Here is a 24,615-nt window from a genome sequence, read left to right as displayed (position 1 = left end):
TCCATCTATCATCCACCCATCATTTTGCATCCATCCATCCATCCATCCATCCATCCATCCATCCATCCATCCATCCATCCATCCATCCATCCATCCATCCATCCATCCATTATCTTTACCCACTTCTTCCTTTATGGGTCGTGGGTGTCACTGGTGCCCATGTCCAGCCATCACTGTGTGAGAGGCGGGGGACACCTTGGACAGGTCTCCAGTCCACCACAGGTGGAGACATAGAGACAAACAACCATTCACTCTCTCACTCACACCTAGAGACAATTTAGAGTTGCCAATCAGTCTAACATGCATGATTTTGGTCTGTGGGAGGAAACCGGAGTACCCGGAGAAAACCCACGCATGAAGATAGATAGGTACTTTATTAATCTCACCTCAAATTTATTATTGTCTATAGATCTGTATATACTTTATTAATTCCATTTTGTGGGATCCAGTAGCATGTTCTAATTGTACAGAAAACCAACACATATGTAATAATAATAAAAAGAAGCAGAATACACAAATTTGGAAAAAGACAGTATACACAAAATTGGGATGAATGGGGATTAGGTGTCCTGCTCAGAGACACCACGACATGTGGGAATGGCTGGGGATTGAACCTGGGACTTTCGGGTCCTGCGTCGGCTGCCCTACCTCTACCCCATCTCAGCACTAAGAAAAAAATTAGATCAACTTTTGGTTTGTGCAGCAATAACTGAATTAACAAGAATACTGCATACAGCACATTAGACACCTGACAAACTATTATACAGCGATCTGCATGGTCTGGACAAGCAAAGACCTTGCATAGACTTTGACTTTGAACTTGAAGATGGGGTGATGAAAAGGGCTCTCGACACTCCATCTAGTGATGACGCATGTGTATGAAGTTTTGTTCAATTGTCTTGAGTAGATCAGAAGTTGTGAGTGGGACAAGAGAAAGTTTGAGGACGCTCATACTTACGGACAGATGAAGACTTTACAATAACACGCCCACCTTCGAGCAGTGTATAAAAAGTAAACTGTGACGGAGTAGAGTTTTCCAAAGTGTTTTTGTTACTGGACAACATGGTGGATCAGTTGCTAGAGCTGCTGCCTCTCAGGGAGCAGGTTGCCCTGGTTCAAATCCCAGTTCGGAGGTCTTTCTGGGTGGAGTTTGCATGTTCTGTACGTGCATGTGTGGGTTTTCTCCAGGTACTCCGGTTTCCTCCCACAGACCAAAAACACGTATGTTAGACTGATTGGTAACTCTAAACTGTCCCTAGGTGAGAGTGAGAGAGTGAATGGTTGTTTGTCTCCATGTGTCCCTGTGATGGACTGGAGACATGTCCAGGGTGTCCCCCACCTCTCGCACAGTTATGACTAGACATGGGCACCAGTGACCCAAAAAGGAAGAAGCAGGTACAGATAATGAATACATGGATGGTTTTTGTAACTTTTCCATATGATTTACTTTTTGTTTTTTCAGACTTCATTTGAAATATTTAAGTTAAAAGCAGCTTTGTGTTACAAGAAACCTTGACATTAATGTTCACATAATCCGTATTTTACTCGGTTTGAGTTACATTAGTGTCAGTAGAGCCTCAAAAATCAGTCTGACATCCTTAAACCTGCCTTGTAGGCACCACAACACCGGGGGTGAAATTAAAAAAAAGAGAAGAGCAGTCATGAAGTAATGAATAGATGCACTGATTCAGACTGAGCCACCATACATCATGTAGGTCTTGTTGTGTATGAGTGTTACGAGGTGTGTGTGTGTATATCAGTGACTGAATCGTCTCATGACTTTTTTTTTCACACGGCAGATCCTGGAGGTAGAGGGAATAATGGTGCCAGAAGAAGTCTCCTGCATTTTGCAGTTGGTGTCCGATTACTTGAAAGGGCCCGGTCCCATCACCACCCTGAGTGGCTGCCAGGTGCCGCCGCACGGCGAAAATAACCCTCCCCATGGAGAGAGGAGAGAGGTGCACAAGGTAAAGCTGCTCACCGTGTTACAAATGGCACACTTTACCATTTGGTTGTGAGTTTGAAGATCAACTGCAGCTGATAAAATAACGTTTTCCTTTGGCTCCAAGTTGAAGCACGACTCGGGTACCGAGTGCTGCCTCAGCCTCTGCCAAGCTGTTTCCTTCCTCCCTGCTGCTGAGGAAGATGAGGACATGATGATGAGGAAGGAGGAGGGACATAGCAGGGGTAGGCTGAAACACCAGCACATGTCCATATTTGTTCATGTTGTTATTCTTTGCTAATGTTGCTTTAAACCATTTTTTAACACTCCACAGTGAAATGACTGACTATAAATAACTTTTTCATAGTTTGGGTATTCTGCATTGTGTAATACTTCTGAACAATTTCTATTAGTTTCTTATTGCATGGTTATTCCAGCAGAAATTACAGATGTACCGATCCGATACCGGTATCGATCCCGATATCAAAAAACTTCTGGATTGGGTATCGGTGACAATGTGACCGATCCATGACTGGGCAGATCTATTCACTCTGATTCTATGCTTTGTGCTCTGAGTGACGTCACGCGCTAGTAAACTCATCGCACGGATTGTTTTCAAAATAGAGCGAGCGAAAGGATCAGCCATCTGGAACTATTTCACACGACCTGAGCCAACACATTCGACAGCTACGTGGGATACGTGCACAGCAACAGTTCCAAGGGGTGGCACTAAAACTTCCAGTTATAACACTACCAACTTATTCAAGCATCTGCAGAGATTTCACCCTAAAGAGCAGAGTTTGTTGAACGGAATTCACAGTTTTCCCCACAATATCGGATCGGTATCGACACGCAACAAACTGTTGGTATTGGAAGTGGAAAAAGTGGATCGGTGCATCCCTAGCAGAAATATTTTGATATTTGTGTAGGAAGTGTCAAACTGCACCTTACGTTCCACCACTATCGCTGCTGTTTTTGCATCCAAATAACATTTAAATTGTGTGTAAATAACTGCGTAAAGCAAATTGTGGGAGGCCAGGAGGCGTCACACTGCAGTAAAGGCTACATGTAGCTGATAGTTACCATCAGCTCTTCTGTCTGCTGAGCTGCATGTAGCTGATTCTCAGTCCCATCTTAGTTCAGAATTTCATAAAGATACAAGCAACTTAAAACCGCATAAAGTCAGAATTACAGACCCTGACCTCCTTTGATAGCGTATCATAATAAATACCGCTCTCCTTTTTTGCATTGTTTTTCTTGTGTTCACATCCTCCACTGAACACATTGTTCATTATTTGGCCATATAATAAGTGAGTGAATGTGTGTACTATTTTAATTGCAATTTAAATGTAACCCCCAGTTTCCCAGAATGCAATGTAAGATTGTGTTTCTCTCCTCCCCATCCCCCCAATAATATCCAAGCCCAAGTTATGACAATATAAATCTTTCTAAAGTAATTTATACCATTGATTTTCTTTAGATCAGAGCTTTTTGAAGACTGAAACAATCTCTTAGCCCTATTAGAACTAGCCATTAGCTTGGCAATCTGGTCAGTATTAACACTAATTTAGAAGGCTTACACTACTAGAGGACAAACTGACCTCATTTCCTTAAATTAATTGTTACAATTGAATAGTTTTCATTTGATACTATTTCTATCTTAACATGTGATTCTTGACCTGCCATTGTGTATCTGTTCCTTTCAAACCCAGCCGGTCGAAGCAGATGATCGCTTGTCCTGAGTCTGGTTCTGATAAAGGTTTCTTCCTCATGAGGGAGTTTTTTCTTTCCACTGTCGCCTTCATGCTTGCTCAAGACGAGAGTTCTGTGACGGAGTTAAACTTAAAGATGCTCCTCAGATATATAATGTTAAATTATTATTTTCATATATGAATGTTTCTGTTCAGCACCCTGAGGTGACTTCTGTTGTGACTTGGTGCTATGTAAATAAACTGAATTGAATTGGATTGAATTGAAAAAATTGGGACACTGTGTAAAACGTAAATAGGAACAGAATGCAGTGATTTGCAAATGTCATAAACTCATTCTATTCACAATGAACACAGTAAACATCAAAGGTTTAAAGTGAGAAATAGTACAATTTTTAGAAAAGAAAAAAAAAAAAGAATGTAATTTTAAACTCGATGACAGCAACACATCAAAAATACTGGGACGGAGTCGTGTTTCCCACTGAAGCATCTCTTGTTTTAACGGCCGTGTGTCAACGAACAGGAGCTGAGGAGACTCCATGATGGAGGTTTTGGAGGGAAGCGTTCTCCTAATCCTTCCTTATGTAGGATTCTAGCTGTTTGGCAGTCCTGGATGTTCTTCGCAGGAGCTATTGTTTCAACTTCTTTTAATTGGTGTGTTCACATACGGCTTCTGACAAACTGTGTTTTCTTGTAATGGTTTGTGGAAGTGCTCCTGAGCCCGAGCATCGATGTTCATACTAGAAAATGTTTTGAATGTTGTCCGAGGGCTTGAACATCACGGGCGTCCACTGTAGTTTCAGCCTGGCCCTTTGTGCACAGATTTATTTTGATTCTTGAAAACTTTTGATATTATGAAATCTGATGATGGGATGTTCAAAGTCTTCCTAATTTTGTGTTAAAATACATTATTCTTAAGTTGTTCCACTAAACTTAGATGCAGCTTTTTTGCAGACTAGTGAACCCCTTACCATCTTTACTTCTGACATTCAGCCTCAAGAAATGTCTTCATACTCAGTCCTCTTACGGACATGTTACCTTTTAATCTAATAAATTGCAAAACGCTTCTTCAGCTGTTTTTGTAGCACCTTATTTTACAGCCTCCCAACGTCCCGACTGTGTGAATGTTTATGAAGCATTCACACTATTCTGACTATTTCAACAAATCATAAATCAAAACATTCAGCTGTTTCAGGACAATCCTGCTTTGACTTTTGGTGTTGGTGCAACTTTAGCTTTTTGACATTTTTAGCCTTTTCTGACATTTTTTTTTCTCATAGAAAATGAACTGAGCTCATTTTACGTCCTTCAAATCTTTAGATCTGTTTAATTTTTTACTGCTCCTTTCACATTTTGTTCTGCTTCAGCTTCTTTCAGCTTCCTTGTGGAAATTTAAACATTTTTTCAGCTACTTTCAGCTGTTTTGTGATTATTTTAGATTATTTTTGCTTACTACAAAATTGTTGTGCTTCTTCTAACTTATTTCTGCTAATTTAATTTTGTTTTGCTCTTTTCAGCTTATGTATGCAAGTTTCAGCTTTTTCTGCTATTTCAGCTACTATTTAGCTATTTTATGCAAATTTTAGCTTTCTTTGGCTTATTCCACATTTTTTGCACTAATTTCAACATTTTTCAGCCTAATTCAGCAAAAATATGCTCCCTCCACTTCCTTGTGGTAATTTAAGCTTCTTTCTGCATTTTTAGTTACTTTTCTGCTGTTTTAGCCCATTTTAGCTTTTTTCCCAATAATTTCCACCTGTTTGAGCTCATTTCCGCTTCTTTCAGCAAATATGTGTTCTTTCTGCTTTCTTCTGCTACTTTACGCTTGTTCTACATTTTCAGCTACTTTTTAAGCATTTTTTAAGCTAATTTAAACTGTTTTCAGATAAATTCAAGTTTTTTGTGGTAATTTCTGCTACTTTCAGCGTAATTAACTTATTTCTGCCTATTTCGGCTTGTTATGCTCATTTCAGCTTTTTTCTGATGGTTTCAGTTTTTTCGTTATTTCAGTTACTTTTTAGCTGTTTTTGGACTAAATTTTGCTTTTTCAGCTAATTCCACATTTTATTTAGCTCATTTCATTTCCTTCCACTTTCTTCTTATAGTTTAAGCTTCTTTCTGCCTTTTAAGCTATTTTTTTTCTTGCAAATTTTAGTTTTTCTAGCTAATTTCCTAATTTTTGTGTGAATATCTGCTTATGCCTAATTCAGCAAATGTGTTCTTTCTGCTTTCTTCTCCTAACTTCTTCCATTTCATCTACATTTCAGCATGCTTTTAGCTCATTTCAGCTGTTTCTCAGCAAGTTATTGTGCAATAAGCATTCACCCTGCATTTTCACAGGAAATGAAATTTCTCTAGTTTGAATTTGTGGATGTAAATTCTTTCTTCCATCTGAGGCGTTTCAAAAACTTTCCTACAATTTAGTAACACATTAAATGTTCATAACTTTTCCACATATCCCCTTTTCATAAGTTCTAAACTATCTCTTTAAACATGCAGTTGTTTAAGATTCATGACCCTGAGGTGATATCAAGCACTTGTAATCATCTACATGTTTCAAAAATAAAGAATTTAACATTCTTTAAAATGATTGTTCTCAACTTTCTTTCAATCGTAGGTGGAAGTAAAGCGCACAGAGAGAAAACCCTGAGCGTGCTCACCGTGTCAGACTTCGAGTGCCCTCTCTGCATTCGGTCAGTGTTCCTCGACAGCTCTCTGTATCCCATAATGCATTGCTGTGTGTAGCTTGTCTGCTCTGGTGTTCTAGTTTTTGCTTATTCTCTTCGGGTGCTACTTTCTCTGGTTAATTTTTAGCACACTTCCAGAGAGTACAAATGGCACACCAGACTCAAAGCGCTGTGATCGTCCTTTTGTTTTGTCAACTAAAGAACACATTTAACTAAAGAACACATTTAACTAAAGAACACATTTAACTAAAGAACACATTGTTTGTTCTCCGCAGGTTGTTTCATGAACCAGTCACGACTCCGTGTGGTCACACTTTTTGCAAAAACTGTCTCGAGAGAAGTCTTGACCACAACGTCCGCTGTCCACTCTGCAAACAGCCACTGCAAGAGGTGAGTACAAACACACTGAATATGTATTTGACGTAGAATATTCAAAAATGCATTGTATTCATTTAACCTGTTTTTGATTTGTTGTTGTTGTTTTTTTTTAAAATAATTTCCACGTATGATTTGTAAAATGAATATTATATCTTTGATTCAGTTGCATCCCTGAGTTGACTCAATGGTCTGCAACGTCACACCCCAGCCTAATAGGTGGTGATGATATACCGACTTACTTGTTTTGTCACGTCTCAAATGTAAAAAGAAAAAAGTTATTTCATATATGAAAAGCGTTCTGGGTGACCTTGTCATCCTCAGCTGAGACATTTCTCTTCTGTGCTTATCTCTTCACTGCACCCTTTGAATGAGAGGTGTATCTTTCTGCACTGCCAATAAATTCTTGGTGGTACCGTATTTTCCGCCGTGCACGCCGCACCGCCCTGTAAGTCGCATCAGTCCAAATATGTCTAATAAAGTGGAAAAATCCATAAATAAGGCGCTTCGCTGTATAAATCTAATTTATTACGCGTCACCACTGACAACCTGGAAATGTGGGCCGGTGTTGTGCCAAAAATAGATGGGCTGCTAAATGGCGGCCACAGAAGCGTGCACAGAAGTACTTTAACAAGAATTTAACAAGATTAACACTTAAAAACAATTATTTGTTTGCTCAAAATTATAGCAAAGGTGTGTCTCAGTCTAACTTTTCCTTAATAAATGCACTTTGACGGTCAAATCAGCTGCATTTCAGAAGCAGATTTGCAGCCGCGGGAGCGTGCACGGGAGTACTTGCTGTGCGTTTTTTCAAAATTTAACAAGTTAACCACTCAAAAACAATTATTTGTTTGCTCGACATTATAGTAAAGGTGTGTCTCAGTTGAACTTTTACTTAATAAATGCAGTTCAATAGTTAAATTAGCTGCATTTCACCGGTGCGGCGCAGCAAATTGAAGCTGATTTGACGGTTACTCCAGGTGAGCTGGACAAGTGGCATATTAAGGCAAGCCGATTGTGTCATTAATAGCCACTTTTACCCATTACATGACACAACGGCATGCCATACAACTTGAGTGCTGTCTAGGGGCTGAAAATGGTAGTGCTCAATATTTTCTGTAGCATTTTCTGCATACTTATGATGTTGTCTTTCCTCCTCCATTTTCAGTACTTAAGAAACAGGAAGTACAACCCCACGGTTGTGATTCAGGACATCATGACGCAACTGTTTCCTTCCCAGCTGGCTGAGAGGAAAGAGATTCATGACGCAGAGATGGCTGAGCTGTCCAAGTATGCAGCACTTAATTCAATTGACTGTTTTTATTGTAGTTTATTATTCAACATTTATAACCATGCTCCTGTTGATTTTACTTTTCTGTCTTTTTTTGTGTTTTCTCTTGTAGTCTTACCAAGGACATCCCTATATTTGTCTGCACCGTGGCCTTTCCCGGGGTGCCGTGTCCACTGCACATCTTCGAGCCTCGGTATCGGCTTATGATGCGTCGCTGCATGGAGACTGGCACCAAGAAGTTTGGCATGTGCATCTATGAGCAGGGCAAAGGGTATCACAGCACACTCTGCATTTCAACCTGTCTTGTATAATGAGGTCCAGATATTTTTTTTCACAGCAATGCATTTTTCTCTGATATTCACAACGATTTGCAACATTATATCCACGTTACTTTTAGAGTCTCAAATACGTTTGAGTAAATGAAGAAAAAAACATTATTCAAACCTTAAACACTTAAAAAAAATATGCCATGAAAGCAGGAATCCACAGGGATGGAGAGGAATCTTAATGTCAGTTGACAGAAAAAATATTCAGGATCAAAATTTGAAGGGATCCGAGCTTTAATGCAGTTATCTAACGTTGTTTTTGGCTAAAAGCTCAAACTGGATTTGCCAGTTCTGTTGCAAACAGAACTCAACTAGATGAATTCAGAGCATAGAAACTGGGTTCAAACAGGGCTGATCCACTTTGTGAGAGACACAGGAGTTTAAGCAGCACTGCAAGATGTGCTTTCTGTGTAATCTGAGGTCAAGATGGAATTAAAAGCTGACCTTAATGCTCAACAAAAGGTCCCAGAACAAAGTGGTGTAACCACTCTTCAACCAGACGTCATCAGGTGGTGGATGTTCACCAGGACAGCTTTATGATCAAACTGAATGCTCCATAGAAAACTGATTTGTTGGCTCAAATTGCGAAGAGAAAATAAAAACCCACAAGTTTCTGCATCTCTCCGATTGGAGCCTTCAAGCTGTAAATACTCCTTTAAAAGTCCCGACTGAAGCGGCAGAGAAACAGAGGCCCTGGTTTAAAAGACTAAAATGTTGCAAAGAGAAGGACACAGGTTTTGCCTGCAGGGGGAGGTAGAGAGCAATCCATGCCACTGCTCCACCACTTGGAGATGTTTAGGGATTGAAGCAAAATGAGATGATGAGTGGCTCCCAGCTAATGATGATTCCAGCCTAACGGCGCCATCAGAGACATCTCTTCCATCTGGGCTTCCATCTGCCCAAATCTCTGCGAGGTCTTCCTCCCTGGGCGTTATGAAACCAAAGATCCTCCTCCCATTTACCTCACTGGAGAAAAATGTAGGCCTTTTAATAAAATTGGATTTTGTTTTTGCTTTATGTTGCATTGAAAGCGTTTTGTTATTTAACGGCAAAACATCTTAAAAATAGCTCATGCCTTTTCAAAAACAGCTAGAATTCGCTTTTCCAATTTGTAAATCCTGAGATATAAACTGAGCGTGCACTTTCAGTCCACGGTCTTCATGAAGCTGTAACTTGTGTATGCGTTTGATTAAAGTCACATGCATGCAGTTACTCTGACTGGGCTGTCTGGGTGTGGAGGGAACACTTTAGACATTTTCTTCTCAGTGAAGTTCGTAGCAGGCCCACGGGAGCCTGGGGTGTTTGTTGGTTGTGCTGCAGTAGTAGATGGAGCAGTGGACAAATCTGCAAACCCTGAGGCTCTGGAAAATCACAGCAGTACCAGTCTGCTTTGAGATTTAATTTAATTTTCTTAACACATTTTCTCACTTGTTGCATTATGTGGCAGTGAAATTTAATTTAATCATTGATGTATTATCGAAATGGAACATTTTGTAAAAGATGCAAATAGAAAAACTAACAAGAATGCCACAAAAGCCACACGTGAATATTTTTTTCTCCTCAAGATTTTGTCTGAAACGCTTTATGTACAGCAGTTTTTTTTTTAGTTTTTTTTTACAAGCAAGAAATAACGTTTGCTGAAAAGCCAGAATTTAGAAAAGCAGACGGTGCGTGGGCTGGTCTTTGATTAGCAAGCTCTCTGATTAAAGCCAGTTTTATTTATTTCAGTTGCTGCTGTCATAAATAGATGACATCTGCCACATCTTTTTATTTTTCTTAGGTGTTGAACAATTATCCACTTTTTCTTTTTTGATTGAGATGGTTTTGTTGTGACTTGTTGTGACTGTGTTAAAAATTGAAAAAAAAAAAAAGCTCACGATTACATCCATCCATTATCTTTTACCCGCTTCTTCCATTTTGGGCCACGGGGGTCGCCAGTGCCCATGTCCAGCAATCACTGTGTGAGGGGCGGGGTACACCCTGGACGGGTCGCAAGTCCATCGCAGGGCCACATAGAAACAAACGAGACAAACAACCATTCAATCCAAAATAAATGAGATGAAATGAACTAAATTAAATACAACTAACATGAAATATTTAATAGGCCAACATTAGTGCCTGAAGGAAAGCAGCAGAAGCAGTGCATTGCTAAAATACAGGGTTTATTTGATTTTTACTGAAACTTTTTTACTTTTGGACATTTGTCAACGAGATGTTTTTTTGTTGTTGTTGTTTTTTTACAACCCGGAGCAGCTGATTAACATCTCAAAGAACAAATAATATCTCAACTACAGCCCCAAATCTCAAATGAGTTGAAAAGGAGGCTCCGTGGATGCATTCTCATCTACCTGCTGGCTCTGCTCGAGTGCTTAATCACTGAGATCCTGGAACTAGAAGGAAACGCGGCTCGTGACAGGAGTACGAGATCATCCCCTGACACCTGCAGCTGGCTGTCCGCAGTGACGAGGAGCTCGGCAGCTGCTGGGAGGAGTGGCCATTGCTCCGGGAGGAGTTCTGCCAGACATTTGAGTTGTCCTGCAGCCCAGGGGAACCAAGAGGCCAGCCGAGTCTGGGTGGACGGATTGGACAGCATCTGTGGCCAGTTTCTTTGGATCTGCTGTGGGACGGACCTTTTACATGAGATCCTTCCTGCCTATAGCCATCAGTATCTATAACATCTCTTAATGAAATGAGGATAATGAGTTACAACAACATTTAATTTCCCTTTGGGATTAATAAAGTATTTTTGAAGTGAATTGCTTGACTTTAGTTCAGGAGTATCTACAGCACTGTAGAACATGGGACAGCTATTTCAACAGTTAACACATCTGCTTTGTACTTTTCCCCGCAATTATAAAATAATTGAACAAAAAATGAACTTTACAATAATGACCTATAAAACATGGGCTAAGTAGAATGAGCTTCATTCGCCGGTGTAAAGCTTGTAAGAGTGTTTCTTAATGTGTTCCTCAGGTTTGCCGATTATGGCTGCATGTTGGAGATCCTTGATCTGGAGTTGTTGCCAGATGGACGATCTTACGTGGAAACAGTGGGTGGCAGCAGATTCAGAGTCCTCAAGAGAGGTCAGAGAGATGGCTACCACACCGCTGATATCGAGTACTTGGAGGACCTCAAGGTTAGGGTTTAGGAACCCACAAATTCTGTAGCGTAAAAAGAAAAAAATATTAGAACTGGGCACTTTTACTGGGTTTCTGCATCTGTCCCCTTTTAAAATTTTGTCCCGTCTGTCTTAGGTGGATGGCAGCGAGCTGGAACTTTTACAGCATCTCCATGACAGTGTGTACCAGCAGGCTCAGGACTGGTATCAACGCCTCGGTGGCCGCATCCGTGAGCAGATCGACAGACAGCATGGCAGCATGCCTGAAAAGGAGGAAGACATTCAGGTTTGTACAATAACATATTTGTAACAATAAAGTAAGTCTAACCATTAACCAGTGACAACAATTATTTCCTCTCTTTCATCTAGAAACCCCTTACATGTGTTTATGGTGTCAGATATTAGAAAAAGTTGGAAGATAGATGGAGGCCATTAAGTACTTTTTTTATTTTTTTTATCAAATACAAGTAGGGATTTTACAGTCCCTTTGCAAAGATTTTGCAGTTTTTATTTTATTTTATATTTTAACAAATTTTCGTGAAGTTTTGTTCATGGTCCAGCTTTTTTTGTTTGAGTATGTCAAACCCAAAGTCTCAACAGAAATGGTTATGCAGCTGTTTTTTTTTAACATGGACTTCAGTTTTGTAAAAGCAAAAATTAATTGCTGCCATCGCTAGATTAAGATGACAATCAAATGATGAATAAACGTGTTTTTTGTATAGAGACATGCTCTTGTTACATTATATTTTTGGATAAGGGTCTTTGTAATGGCTATCATGTCTTTGACCATGATGAACTCTCTCCAGGCCTCGGCCAATGGTCCTGCGTGGTGCTGGTGGCTGCTGTCCGTCCTTCAGCTCGACCCTGCCTATCAGACTACGTTCCTGTCCCTGTCCTCCCTCAAAGACCGCCTGGGACACCTTCGCCTTGTCCTTGAGTACTTCTCTCAGAGCTAGAAGCCAGGGCACGGTGCTATTGTGGCCACAACTAGCCATCAAATATCACACACAAAGTGAAATCAGTAAATCAACGCACAATAAACTGAGAGTCTGAGATTTGGTTTCAAAACGTCTAAATCACATAATTTTTTTTAAATGGCACTTGGCCAATAACAAGTTTTTTTATTATAAAACAGCAGCGTTTGGGGGTGTTTTGCCTTTTGTTTGTGTATAAATACACATTTTATTGGTTGTACCATGCAGGAACTGCACGGTTGACCAAAGATGCTTCTTTTTTCTGATTCATTAAAAAAAAAAAAAACGTTCGAAGTCATTTTTCTCAGTTTTGCTGAGAATAGACACTTGGTGTGACTTTTTCCTGCGTCATTACAGACACTAACAGTGTTTTATTTGTTCAAATGGAACTTAATACAATAGTTTGGTAACACTTTACAATAAGGTACTCAAAATTTGCTTAATTACTAGGGAACGCATAAGGAACGAACCAGGAACAAATCAGGAGCTAATGGGTAGTTAACCAGTACTTACTGGGGAACACACAGCCAAGCCTTATTAGGGATCTACTGGTTTGTTACCACAGAAACAGAGGAGAAATTCTACATGTGGGTTCTGAATAAATCCTGCACCAGTGAGGTCACAGCTCATAATTGTCAAAAACCTGTTTCCCAGTGATTACTGATTTGATTGGATTTTCTCTTTTGTAAAACTATTGGTTAACTACCCATTAGTTCTTGATTAGTTCCTCTTCATTTACAAGGTAACTAACCAGTAGTCCCCTAATAAGGCTTGACTGTGTGTTCCCCAGTAAGTACTGGTTAACTATCCATTAGCTCCTGATTCGTTCCGGAGGTGTTCCCCACTATTTAAGCTAATTTTGTGTACCTTATTGTAAAGTGTTAGCCAATCATTTAGCTACACTTGGAGGGAAAACAATAGCGGACTGTATAAAGATGTGGTTTAAGAGAGGTGTGCATCAATGTTGGGGTCCATGTGTTCCAGGTAATTATTTAGGATGTTCTCAGTGTTTGTCTTTTGCTACAGACGCTACACTTGGTAACCCTTCAGTGTGGCTAGTTTTATATGATAAAATAATTGCAGTGCCTGTAAAATGTATTCACCCTCTTGGATGTTTTATGTTTCTATTGCTGTCATAAATCAATCATGGGCAATACAATTTGACCTTTTCAACAACAAAAAGTAAACAACTTTATTATCAAAGTGAAAATTGGTTTTAATTGCTTTTACTCAGTAGAAATCAAAACAACCAATTTAATTAAGCATGAGTGATTTATGATGGCAATGCAAACAAAAAAATAAATCCAGGAGGTGAAGCTTCTTTAGAGACACAGATTAAAAGCTCTTAATAATAAAGATTGTGAAGAGAGGTGACTAGGTTACGCTGCAGCTGCTGGAGGATCAGTCTGTAATGATGCTGCTGTTATACTTCATACAATGGTAAACAAACTTATTGAGACAAGAATGAGCAGATTTAGTTGGTGAAAGCTACATGTCAAAAGAATAATTGATATATATATTGAAGTGTTTTTTTTTTATGGTTATGAGCAAAGAATAATTTGTAGTTCTTTCAGGGACTTCAGAGTGGAGATTCTGACTATCATTATGGGCTAATGGTTAGCAGAGCCCAAAGTTGATCGTTAGCATCTTAAATCAGACCATTTCTCAAAAATTACAGGATTTATGGACGGAAGTTCAATTTTAGGAATCTTAACACCACCATCAGTTTCACGTTACACAGTTCTTATAGCAAACAATTACTGTTTGTCCCAGGTTGCACCGGAAGTCCTACAGCTAGCTGCTAATGCTGCTTTTTGTGCTTGCAAATAATCGCAGAATTTGTGGACAACAGTGCAATGCAACATGGGCTACGGTGTAAACGTTCATTATAAATTAGCATTAGCATGGGGTGCTATGACTTTTTTTTTTTTTTTTTTAGACTCAAGTTAAAACGATAAGAATTCACTTTGGTCTTTGTCCTGCTCAGACTAGTCATTAGCTCATCAATCTGGTCAGAATTAAACTGAGGTTGCTGAAAACCCTATCTACAGCAGGTAAGATATTTATATTTTCCCACCGATCTCTACTTCAGAAGGCCTAAAAAACTTGCGTCGGCAGGTGTTTTACAGTTTGATCCTGTTTTATTATTATTTTTTGTTGTATGTGTATCGTGAACTGAGCACAGCGTTATTTATACGCGTTTCAGGTGTTTTTAAACAGGATGTGATGTTCTGTCAGTGCAGATAACGACTAAAGTTCGATGTGGAGGCACCAGAAACCGTATGAACATGTTTTAAGTGGGGACAGTTGTAAAATATTTTGGATTCAACACTCTGCCTGTGGTTTGAGTCTCCTCACCAACACCATGAGACATCCTTGCAGGACACTAGACCCACCTCTGTCCTCTACATTGTCTGCATCTGTCCGGCCCAGCTACCATCACGATGCCTTTGGGTACCATCTGGAGACCTGAAAGTTGATCTACGTGACTCCATCGATGAACCGTGTGTTTTAGATATCATTCCATGGAATGTTAAAGCTGCAAAAATACACAAAGTTAATTTGCTAACAACTCTGAGTTTTTTTTTTTTTTTGATATTGTTCTAAGAAATGTGCCATAGACTGTTTTTGTTAAATGCTTTGTACAAGTAATCAACCGATTTGCTACTTTTTCAATATCCGTCTACGACGTGAACTCGTAAGCACTGGGCCTTGATATGTGTGAACTTTTCCACAACAGATCTAAAACAGTTCAGAAAGTCCAGCTAATTTTCTTGGAAGAATTTTCCATGATGGAACAAAGGAGCCATGCATGTGTGATGATGTATTGATAGTTTAGAGGGATATTTTGAATAGCATGATTATTCTTTCTGTTCTGAGTGATGAACTGATTGTACAGACCGGTGGACTCTGAAGCAGCAGCTGCAGCTGGATTACAACCTTTGTTGGTGACATTTCACCTGATTAAAGGTCACCCAAACTAAAAGGGATGGACGTTTTTATCAAACCTATGATTTTGATTATTTTTTGAAAGCACTTGTTAAAAATAAAGCATTGTACAATTCTTCAGTTATTACCTAAACAGGCCATTCTTTTTTGATAAAATGCACATTTTAGTTGATTACAACTGTCAGTCCTGAATTAATTTTCTCTGGTTTGTGCAGAACATTGTTTTGTGTAATTTACTTCACAATAAAAGTTTAACTGAAAAATAAAATTGTCCTTTTATTTTGTGATTTAAAAAAAATAATAATAATTTGGCTGATAATGGTTTGGAGTGTGGCATGGTGGATTAGGTGGTAGAGCTGCCGCCTCTCAGCGAGAAGGCTGCTGGATTGAATCCCGGTTCGGGGGCTTTTCTGGGTGGAGTTTACATGTTCTCTCCGTGCATGTGTGGATTTTCTCCAGGTACTCCAGTTTCCTCTCATAGACCAAAAACATGCATGTTGGACTGATTGGTGACGCTAAATTGTCCCTAGGTGTGAGTGATGGGCAACAGTGACTTCTGTGACCTGAAAAGGAAAAAGCAGGTAGAGATAATGAATGGATGGATAAATGATTTGGAGTTTATATATATATATATATATATATTAAACTGCATTTACTGAAAACCACTGAAATAGTAGCCAGGTTTGACCAATTCCAACGAGTTCCTCTACTTTTGAGGAAAACATCCTCTTGATCCGTTTGCTTGTTCACTGGTTTGCACCCTTGATACATTTTTTTTTAACATTATTGGAAATATGGTTTTAAAAAGGAGGTTTGATGTGTCTTTTTGTTGTTTAAGTAATATTTAAAATTGAGATTGTTCATTTTTACCCCCCTTCCCAAAATGTGAACATTTGTCAGAATTGGTTTGTGGAGTGAAACTCTTCCAGAAAAGATTTATATAATTAAACAGAACTAAAATGGGCACTTCCAGTCTGTGTGATATTAGATGTCAAGATTAGATCATCTTTTTTTTTTTTTTTTGAATTATTAAGAAATCTTATGACACATGATAAACTTCTAACCATTATTTTCTCCCAGGAAACAAGAAAAGTGTTTAAGATGAATAATTTCTGAAATTAAATCATTTTAAAAATCCAAGCTGTGTTCTAAGATGAGTTTAAAACAATGTATGAAATTTTACAATGAAACGACCAAACCAGATCACAGACGCCTGCTTTGACAAAAGCCTCCACCAGGGGGCAGTCTGTATTAATCAAAGAACAGCAGAGCTGCAGCATCCTCATGGAAAGGTAACAAGTTGGTAGTTTTTTTTTTCTTTCTCTCTCTCTCTCTAAATTATTCACACTCAATTTGATCTCAATGATGCCCTGAATGTTGGTCAAAAGTTGGATGAGGTTGGACTGGAAAACAAACGCATTAATAAGAAAAGATTAAAAGAGAACAATAGTTTCATGACCGGCTTAAAGAGAAGTGTGAGGCATGATTCTGCCGACATCCTCAGCATAGGAGGCAGAGAGATGAAAAGAGGTTTCACTGGCTTCAGAGGAGTTCTGTAATGCAGCTCAGCGTCGACATCAAAGCCCATTACATTTGAAGAATGCCACAGCTTTTTGTACTAAATTGATCCACTGGCGTGTGCCGGCTCCCCTGCTTGTGTATGAGTGAGTAAGGATGACAGACGTTTTGTTGGAGTTATCTCTAAAGAAGGGGAAGGGAAGGGGGACCGGCGGTGGCTCTGTGGATGTGTGTGCAGAAGTGTGTGTTTTGGTGCTGCTGGTGTTTTGCGAACTCGTTCCCTTGCAGGGATTAAAAGATGAGTCAAATCCTCCACATTTGGAATATTTTGGCTAGTTTTCAGGTCTGAGTTAAAAGTTGGAATTCAAGTTAAATGACTGCTCCTCTCCTGACAACCGTAGGACCACACACTCACAGACACAAACAGTTAAAGCACACAAGACATGGTCCCGTTTAGGTGCCATTTAGTCCATATACAGACCAGCGATAGGTGTGAAATCAACTGGTTTATATGGAGCTGGAAAATCTAGAATGAGCCCAGACAGTATTGAGGCATCAGGAGTGGAGTGATAGAGTTATCAGGCAGTTGCTGGAGAGTCCAAATAAAATTAAACAGTGAGTTAAGGTCAGCTTGTGAATGCATTGAGCAGCCTTTTGATGACTTGGAAGAAATTTGACTGAGGTCTTATTGCGGGTTTGCATGAGGCCAGCTGGTCAGACTGAGCCATTTCCCAGCATGAGAGGCGTGTAGCTGTTGCAGTGGCCTCATGCTGGAACCACTGGGAATGTTAGGTCAAGGTGTCTTTATTGTCATTCAAATCATATGTGGTACATGGGGTGGGACGAAATTGTGTACACAGGGTCCCGGTTACATCCAGCAAAAGTATAAATTGTAAAAAAAAACAAAACAGTTATAACATCTAAGACATGAACTAAGAAATGCGCTAAACTAAGAATACGCTAAGCACTTAGTGCAAAAACAATACGCCGAACAACAGCAGCATGAATATGAATCTGTGAGCAGATGAGTATGAATGAATACAGCAGCATGAAATAAATCAGCAGCATGGATAATCAGCAGCACATATCAACAATCAAGTGGCGTTACAGTCATTTTTTTCACAGTGATTATTCTGGTTAGAGATTCATGAGTCTAACAGTTTCAGGGTAGAAGCTGTTCCTCAGCCTAGTGGTTCTACACTTAATGCTCCTCAACCTCCTGCCTGAGGTTAGCAAGGCAAAAACTGTGTGCGCTGGGTGAGCGGGGTCCTTCATGATGCAGGTGGCCCTCTTCCTGCATCTGGAGGTGTAGATGTCTGTGATGGTGGGGAGATTGACTCCAACATCTTCTGTGCAGCCTTCACCACTCTCTGCAAAGCTTTTCTTGCCGCAGCTGTGCAGCCTCCATGCCACACGTTGATGCTGGAGCACAGGATGCTCTCCACTGCACACCTGTAGAAGGAGGTGAGGACTGAGCTTCCCAGACCAGCTCGCCTCAGCTATCTGAGGAAGTAGGCATTAGGACGCACCCACAAATGTTGGGAAGGTTCAGGTCACCAAGAATTACAAACATCATGACACCTCTACCTATCAGACACAGGTACTGGACTCTTTAGAACACCTGGTGTCACGATCCTGCTTCGTGTTGCGACAACCGGCATCAGCTGGTCTACAGGTTTACTGTACCGTCCACATGCTGCCATTTAGCACAGGTAGACAATTGTTTTTGGAGTTGGGCTGGGACCAGAAAGTATGGAATTATTAGAGTTGTATTATTCTTTTTGATGAATCTCTTCTCTGCCTCACTGCAGACCACCATCATGCATTCATGGCAGCACTGAGGAGAGAGAACCAATCCTTCCAAAGGGTTTGCAAGAAGATCCAGTTCTACTCCTGGTATCTTGGCGTGAGGTGGTATAAGTCATGACTTCAGGTTACCTCTAGTGATTTGGGAGAACCAGACAGCACATTGCTACACCAGTGACATAATGTCTTACCCTCCTGGGCCAGCACTCAGGTTGTAGTCCTTCAACAAGTCAACACCTGGCCACAAATGTGCCAGCCAGGTCCTTCAGTTTCGTCTCAATTTACATTTGTTTCATTAAATTTCCATCCAGCTTAGCTCTCTTTTTGTTCGTTAGTGCATGCTGTGTATGTATGTGTGTAAATCTGGAATAATTATCTCCCACAAATCAGGGCTTTTACTAAAATAGACTTTCCTGCGCCCCATGTGACAGAACAAAAGCACAAAGCTGCAGAGAGCTTCAGAGCATGGATGCAAGCCTGTTGTCATAGCGACAAAACCTTCTTTTTTTTAAGAAAAAGAGAATAGGATTATCAATAAAGAATTAGACAAACTTTGTTTTTGAAGAGAAAGACATTTTGTTCTCATTACAAAGCACGAAAGACATCTCTCAGGGAGCTGACGGTGCTGACTTAAACTGAAGAGGAGAAATTACAGACACCAAATGACAAAACGTGATGCAGCTGTCAACGGTCTGGTTTTCAAGAGCTGAACTCAGTGTGTCAACATGTGTTTGTGTGCCCTGTCGTGGGTGTAAAGTTCATAGATTTAGCTCGTTGCTGTTTATGCACAGAATAATCCTTTTGAGTGTCAACACGATGACAAAGACACACGTTTGTTCTTGTGTGTGTTCCTCTGAGAGCCAAAGTAAACTCACCTGCAGCCGGCAGCACCGCAGGATCATGAGCGATATCCCAAAAACTAACAAAAAGACGTGAACAAAGTTTCAGCTCTGCAAGATTAACCAGTCTAAAAGACAAAAAGATACATTTGGTGGCTGAAGCCAGAAATTTACTATCTTTGCTAACATTAGTCTGTTGATTTATTCTAAGAAATATATAAAAGCAAACGCAGCAAATCAAGGACAAGAAACAAACAATTAAATTATTCTGCTAAGACTTTAGAAAAATACATGCACTTGAAAACAATTTTAGGTCACAATTAATTTAGTAAATTTCAACATGAAGCTCAAAGCCTCTTAAAATTGCAGAATTTCAATATGTTGGATTTTATCATGATGAAAAAAGATTTATGGTTTATTAAATGTTTAAAGACAATATTTGATCAGTGCACTGTCACAGAATCCCCCATAAGACTCAGATTACCTGGCCATGAAATGATTTGATTTAATATGATCAATAATCATCTACCCATGAGTCCACAAAACTGTATGAATGGGCAAAAAGTTAGAAGAATTGACAAATGCTGAATATTTGTATGAACTTTGATGTTGCTATTTAAAAAAAATGTCAATGACTTTTATTTAAGTCAAGTAACATTTACCTGAAAGACCATATTTGGCCACTTCCATGGGCTTGACTCGGATCTACTCGGATGGACTTGGCGAGGCTTTGGAGTCTTTCCGTTGGTTGATCCCACCAACTTTCAGCTCGGTTCTTCAAAGCTCCTTGACTGAGGAGTCCAGTTGAAGATTTGATGTCTGCAGACTGCAGGTCATTGATTGATCAGAAAGCCTACTGTACAAGAATAAAACCCACCATGCAAACACAACTTTTGTTTTTGTAATTGACTTAAAAAAATAATATGTCTATTAAAATAGCAACACGCAAACATGCACCCTGAAACTGCGAGGAGGTTCAGGCCCCACTGTCTTTTAGGAACTCGACGCAAAGAATATTGTGTGTTTTTGTGTATTACTCTTTCAGTTGTTTGCTTATTGTAGGTTTTGTATTTTCCGCCCTATAAGTCATAGTTGTTTGCATAATTTACATGCCCTGCGACTTATAGGCCGAAGTGACATATTTATGGATTTCCCCCATATTTCTAAACCAATGTTTGGCTGAGATGTGAACGTTTTCATTCATTCTGACTGGAAAAAGAAAATGAGCAGTACCACTTTCAGCCACTTGATGGCAGCAGAGTAGTAGTTAGTTGGCATGCTGTTGTATCATGTAATAGGTAAACGTGGCTATAATGACAAATTCAAAAAAATTCAAGACAAAAACAGCTGGACTTTATGTATTATACTTTACTTTATACGTTATTGCTTTTTCTTGAACTTTTTTGAATTTATCATGACCTGGATGACTGAGAATCTCCACCAGCTCCACCTTCGTTCTGCTCGCTGCTCGGAGCAACCGTCAAACCAGCTGCGCCTCCCCGGCGAAGTGCAGCTAATTTGACCATTAAAGTGAATTTATTAGGTAAAAGTTCAACTGAGACACACCTTTTCTATAATTTCAAGCAAACAAATAATTGTTTAGGTGCTTTTCTTGTTAAAATTTCAAAGAAACGAGCAGCGTTCCTCCTTCCTGATTTCCTCCCCTTTCGTGCTCCTGGTGCACCAAGGCAGCAAAACTATTTTTGAAATTCAGCTGATCTGACCATTAATTTCGAGCAAACAAACAATTGTTTTTAGGTCAAGTCAAGTCAAGTCAAGTCAGATTTATTTATAGAGCACATGTGTTTATCTTGTTCAATTTGCACAGCGAATTGTCGCGTGCGCGCGTTTACTTCCATGCATCGGGTTTTGAAATACAGCTAATTTGACCATTAAAGTGCATTTATTATGCAAATGTTAGACTGAGACAAACCTTTAATATAATTTTGAGCAAACAAATAATAGTTTTTAAGTGTTAATCTTGTTAAATTCTTGTTAAAGTCCTCCCGTGCATGCTCCCGCAGCCGCCGTTTGGCAGCCCATCCATTTTTAGCACAACACCGGCCCACATTTCCGGGTAGTCAGCAGTGACGCGTAACAAACACAATGCATCAGCGGTGACGCAGAATAGATGCAACGTATATGGCGAAGCAACATATTTATGGATTTTTCCACTTTATTAGACAAATATGGACCGGTGTGACTTATAGGGCGAAGCGACGTGTACGGCGGAAAATGCGGTAAGTTTCAGGACGGCTGCACTTTGCGTCTCCACACAGGTTAAGGCAGAACTCAGTAATGTTTAAAACTACTGAGACTGTGTAGAAGCGAGTAGAGTCAAAGTATGTGAATACATTATAGGGTCATTTTCCCTTAAACAAAAGAGCATGTGTCCTTAAAATGTTTTTCAGTCTTGAAACACTTTTCAAAAATTATTTAAAACCTACACGCAATTAAATAAAATGTATTGTTGATTGGGCAGCACGGTGGCGCAACTGGTAGAGCTGCTGCCTCTCAGCGAGCAGGTCCTTGGTTCAAATCCCGGTCCAGGGGCCTTTCTGGGTGGAGTTTGCATGTTCTCTCCGTGCATGCGTGGGTTTTCTCCGGGTACTCCGGTTTCCTCCCACAGACCAAAAACATGCATGTTAGGCTGATTGGTAACTCTAAATTGTCCCTAGGTGTGAGTGAGAGAGTGAAGTGTTGTTTGTCTCTATGTGGCCCTGTGATGGACTTGCGACCCGTCCAGGGTGTACCCCGCCCTTCGCACAGTGATTGCTGGACATGGGCACCAGCGACCCCCGTGACCCAAAATGGAATAAACGGGTAAAGATAATGGATGGATGGATGGTATTGTTGATTGAAATAAAGCAGTCAGTCTAGGTGAGAGAAGTTTCACAAAAAGTCCAAGAAAGAAATCAGTGGATTCACTGCACATTTATATTTGAGTGAACTTTTGAAATTAACCCAGTTTAAGATGGCTTCCACAGATTACTTTAGAAAACATAAAATTGACTTCAAGTCAGTCATTTTGAATGTAAGATGATCTCAATCTAAAACTCTGGGTTGAAAGTTAGCGGGCGACATGCATACCTTCAAGGAGTGCTGGGCTTTTATTTAAGAGGTGAGGTTTTTAGGGGTGTTCCAACATGTGCCTGTGTGGATGTGAGAGGGTCTGTGTGTTTTTCTTCTGTCCTGTCTTCCTCAGTTTTATACCATGTGATCACTCCAGCTCCTGACACTCCCACCTGAGCCTCATTGTCTTTTCCCCAGTTATCTGTCATTACAGTGGTGGGATGTAACTAAGTACAAGTACTTTGTTACTGTACGTAAGTACATTTTTCATGTACCTGTACTTCACTTAAGTCGAGTTAAACATGGGTACTTTAGACTTTTACTCCACTACATTTTACATTAAGTATCTGTACTTTCTACTCCACTACATTTCTATAATGCGTTGCATTACAAGTTACATCATGTTGTGTGTTTTTTTGGTTTTTGTTGTTCATTAGTTTTTACAGTAACCACTGAATCACTGCAATGTGGGGAAGTAATGTTAGACCCGCCTTCAAGAAGAGCTGGACCAATGACATATATTCTATGGGATGTTAGGAGACAAGCGATGTCTCCAAATGACTCGACACTCAGGTCCAAGTTTTGAAAATTATGTCAAGAAATTAAAATATTGTTCACTATTGACCCATTACCCATTTTTTTGTTTGGGTAAAGATGTAAAACGGATGTTGGAACTGATGAAGACAGAATTGATAAAATACAAACTTGGTTTAAACTTAATAAATTATCATTAAATGTAGATAAAACTAAATACATGATATTTAGTAACAAAAAGAGAACTGTTGATGATCCATTTACAATTGAGGGTGTTGAGATTTGTAGAGTTAATGAGATGAAATTTTTGGGTGTAATCATTGATGAACAGCTAACATGGAAGAATCACATAAATTCTGTAAGAACAAAAATATCTAAATCTATTGCAGTACTATACAAAGTCAGGGAATTATTAAATGATAAAGCTCTGTACATGTTGTACAACACAATTATTGTTCCACATTTAATCTATTGCATTGATGTTTGGGGGAAAGCGTGTAAAACATTTACAAAACCTATTTTTATTTTACAGAAAAGAGCTGTAAGAATTATCACCAGAAAGCATTACAGTCACCCATCAAGCACATTATTTTATCAACTGAAGTTATTGAAGTTCCATGATTTGGTAGATTACAGTATTTTATCAGTTATGTATAGGGCTCAAAATAACACATTACCATTAAATATTCAAAGAAATTTTGTTAAAAGACAAAGTTGTTATAATCTTAAGGGGATAGAAATATTTGTCAAACCAAAATTCAGAACTTGTCTGAAGGGAAGGTCTACCTCAATCCAAGGAGTTGGATTGTGGAATGTTCCAGAGAGTGATGTGAAAAATGCCAAGTCAATGTGTACATTTAAGAAAAAGATCAAAGCTGAATTGTTAAAAAAAAAAAAATATATATATATGAAGTAGCTTAGTGTGTTTTTGTATTTAAGTTAGAAAAATTAAAAAGTTATTCATTTTGTTCTGTTACTTGAAAATTATTATGATTGAAATAATTGTTTGAAAAAAGGGGCAGACATAAAAAGATTTTTTCTTCTTTCTGCTGCCTTTCATTTTAAATCTCCTGTATCTTTTTTTTATATTGTTATGGAACTGTTTTTTTTTTTTTTTTTTTTTTTCAATGGATAAACTTTATATCATACCATTACAAGGTTGACTATTTTAACTAGAGTTGATGACAAACTGGAGTTGAACTGATCAGAGCCTGTTCCTTTGTTAGTTGTGTCTAACGCTCCTTTTGTTCAGACAGACAACTTTTACTTCAACGTGTTTACTGCAGTTAAAATGACACATTGGTTTTGATTTGTGTTAAATAAAAACTTTCAAAGGTAAAATCATTCCTGTTTCTTATTTTGATTAATAACATTTAACGCTGCATGTCATCCCTGAAATTCTGACACACAGAACCACAAGTCCAAGTGTGCCTGATGCCCTCAACAAGTTCTATGCACGCTTTGAAGACCCGAAC

At 39.2% G+C, this 24,615-nt stretch overlaps 1 protein-coding gene across 1 annotated transcript in view; it reads left to right on the top strand.

The window, feature by feature from the left end:
• Positions 1-12,592, top strand: part of lonrf1 (LON peptidase N-terminal domain and ring finger 1) — a 19,770-nt gene extending 7,178 nt beyond the window's left edge. The window contains exons 4-12 of the mRNA XM_037675975.1: positions 1,800-1,967; positions 2,070-2,187; positions 6,269-6,344; positions 6,614-6,728; positions 7,882-8,003; positions 8,117-8,275; positions 11,304-11,466; positions 11,585-11,734; positions 12,255-12,592. Coding sequence (XP_037531903.1) covers positions 1,800-1,967; positions 2,070-2,187; positions 6,269-6,344; positions 6,614-6,728; positions 7,882-8,003; positions 8,117-8,275; positions 11,304-11,466; positions 11,585-11,734; positions 12,255-12,404 — 1,221 coding nt within the window. The 3' untranslated portion in view covers positions 12,405-12,592. The remainder of the gene's footprint in view (positions 1-1,799; positions 1,968-2,069; positions 2,188-6,268; positions 6,345-6,613; positions 6,729-7,881; positions 8,004-8,116; positions 8,276-11,303; positions 11,467-11,584; positions 11,735-12,254) is intronic.
• Positions 12,593-24,615: the final 12,023 nt, after the last annotated feature.

The sequence above is a fragment of the Nematolebias whitei genome, chromosome 4 (genome assembly GCF_014905685.2).
Source record: "Nematolebias whitei isolate Nwh7 chromosome 4, NemWhi1, whole genome shotgun sequence".
Lineage (NCBI taxonomy): Eukaryota > Metazoa > Chordata > Actinopteri > Cyprinodontiformes > Rivulidae > Nematolebias > Nematolebias whitei.
The sequence above is the reverse complement of the archived record's forward strand: the minus strand, read 5'-3'. Positions and strand labels throughout refer to the sequence as shown.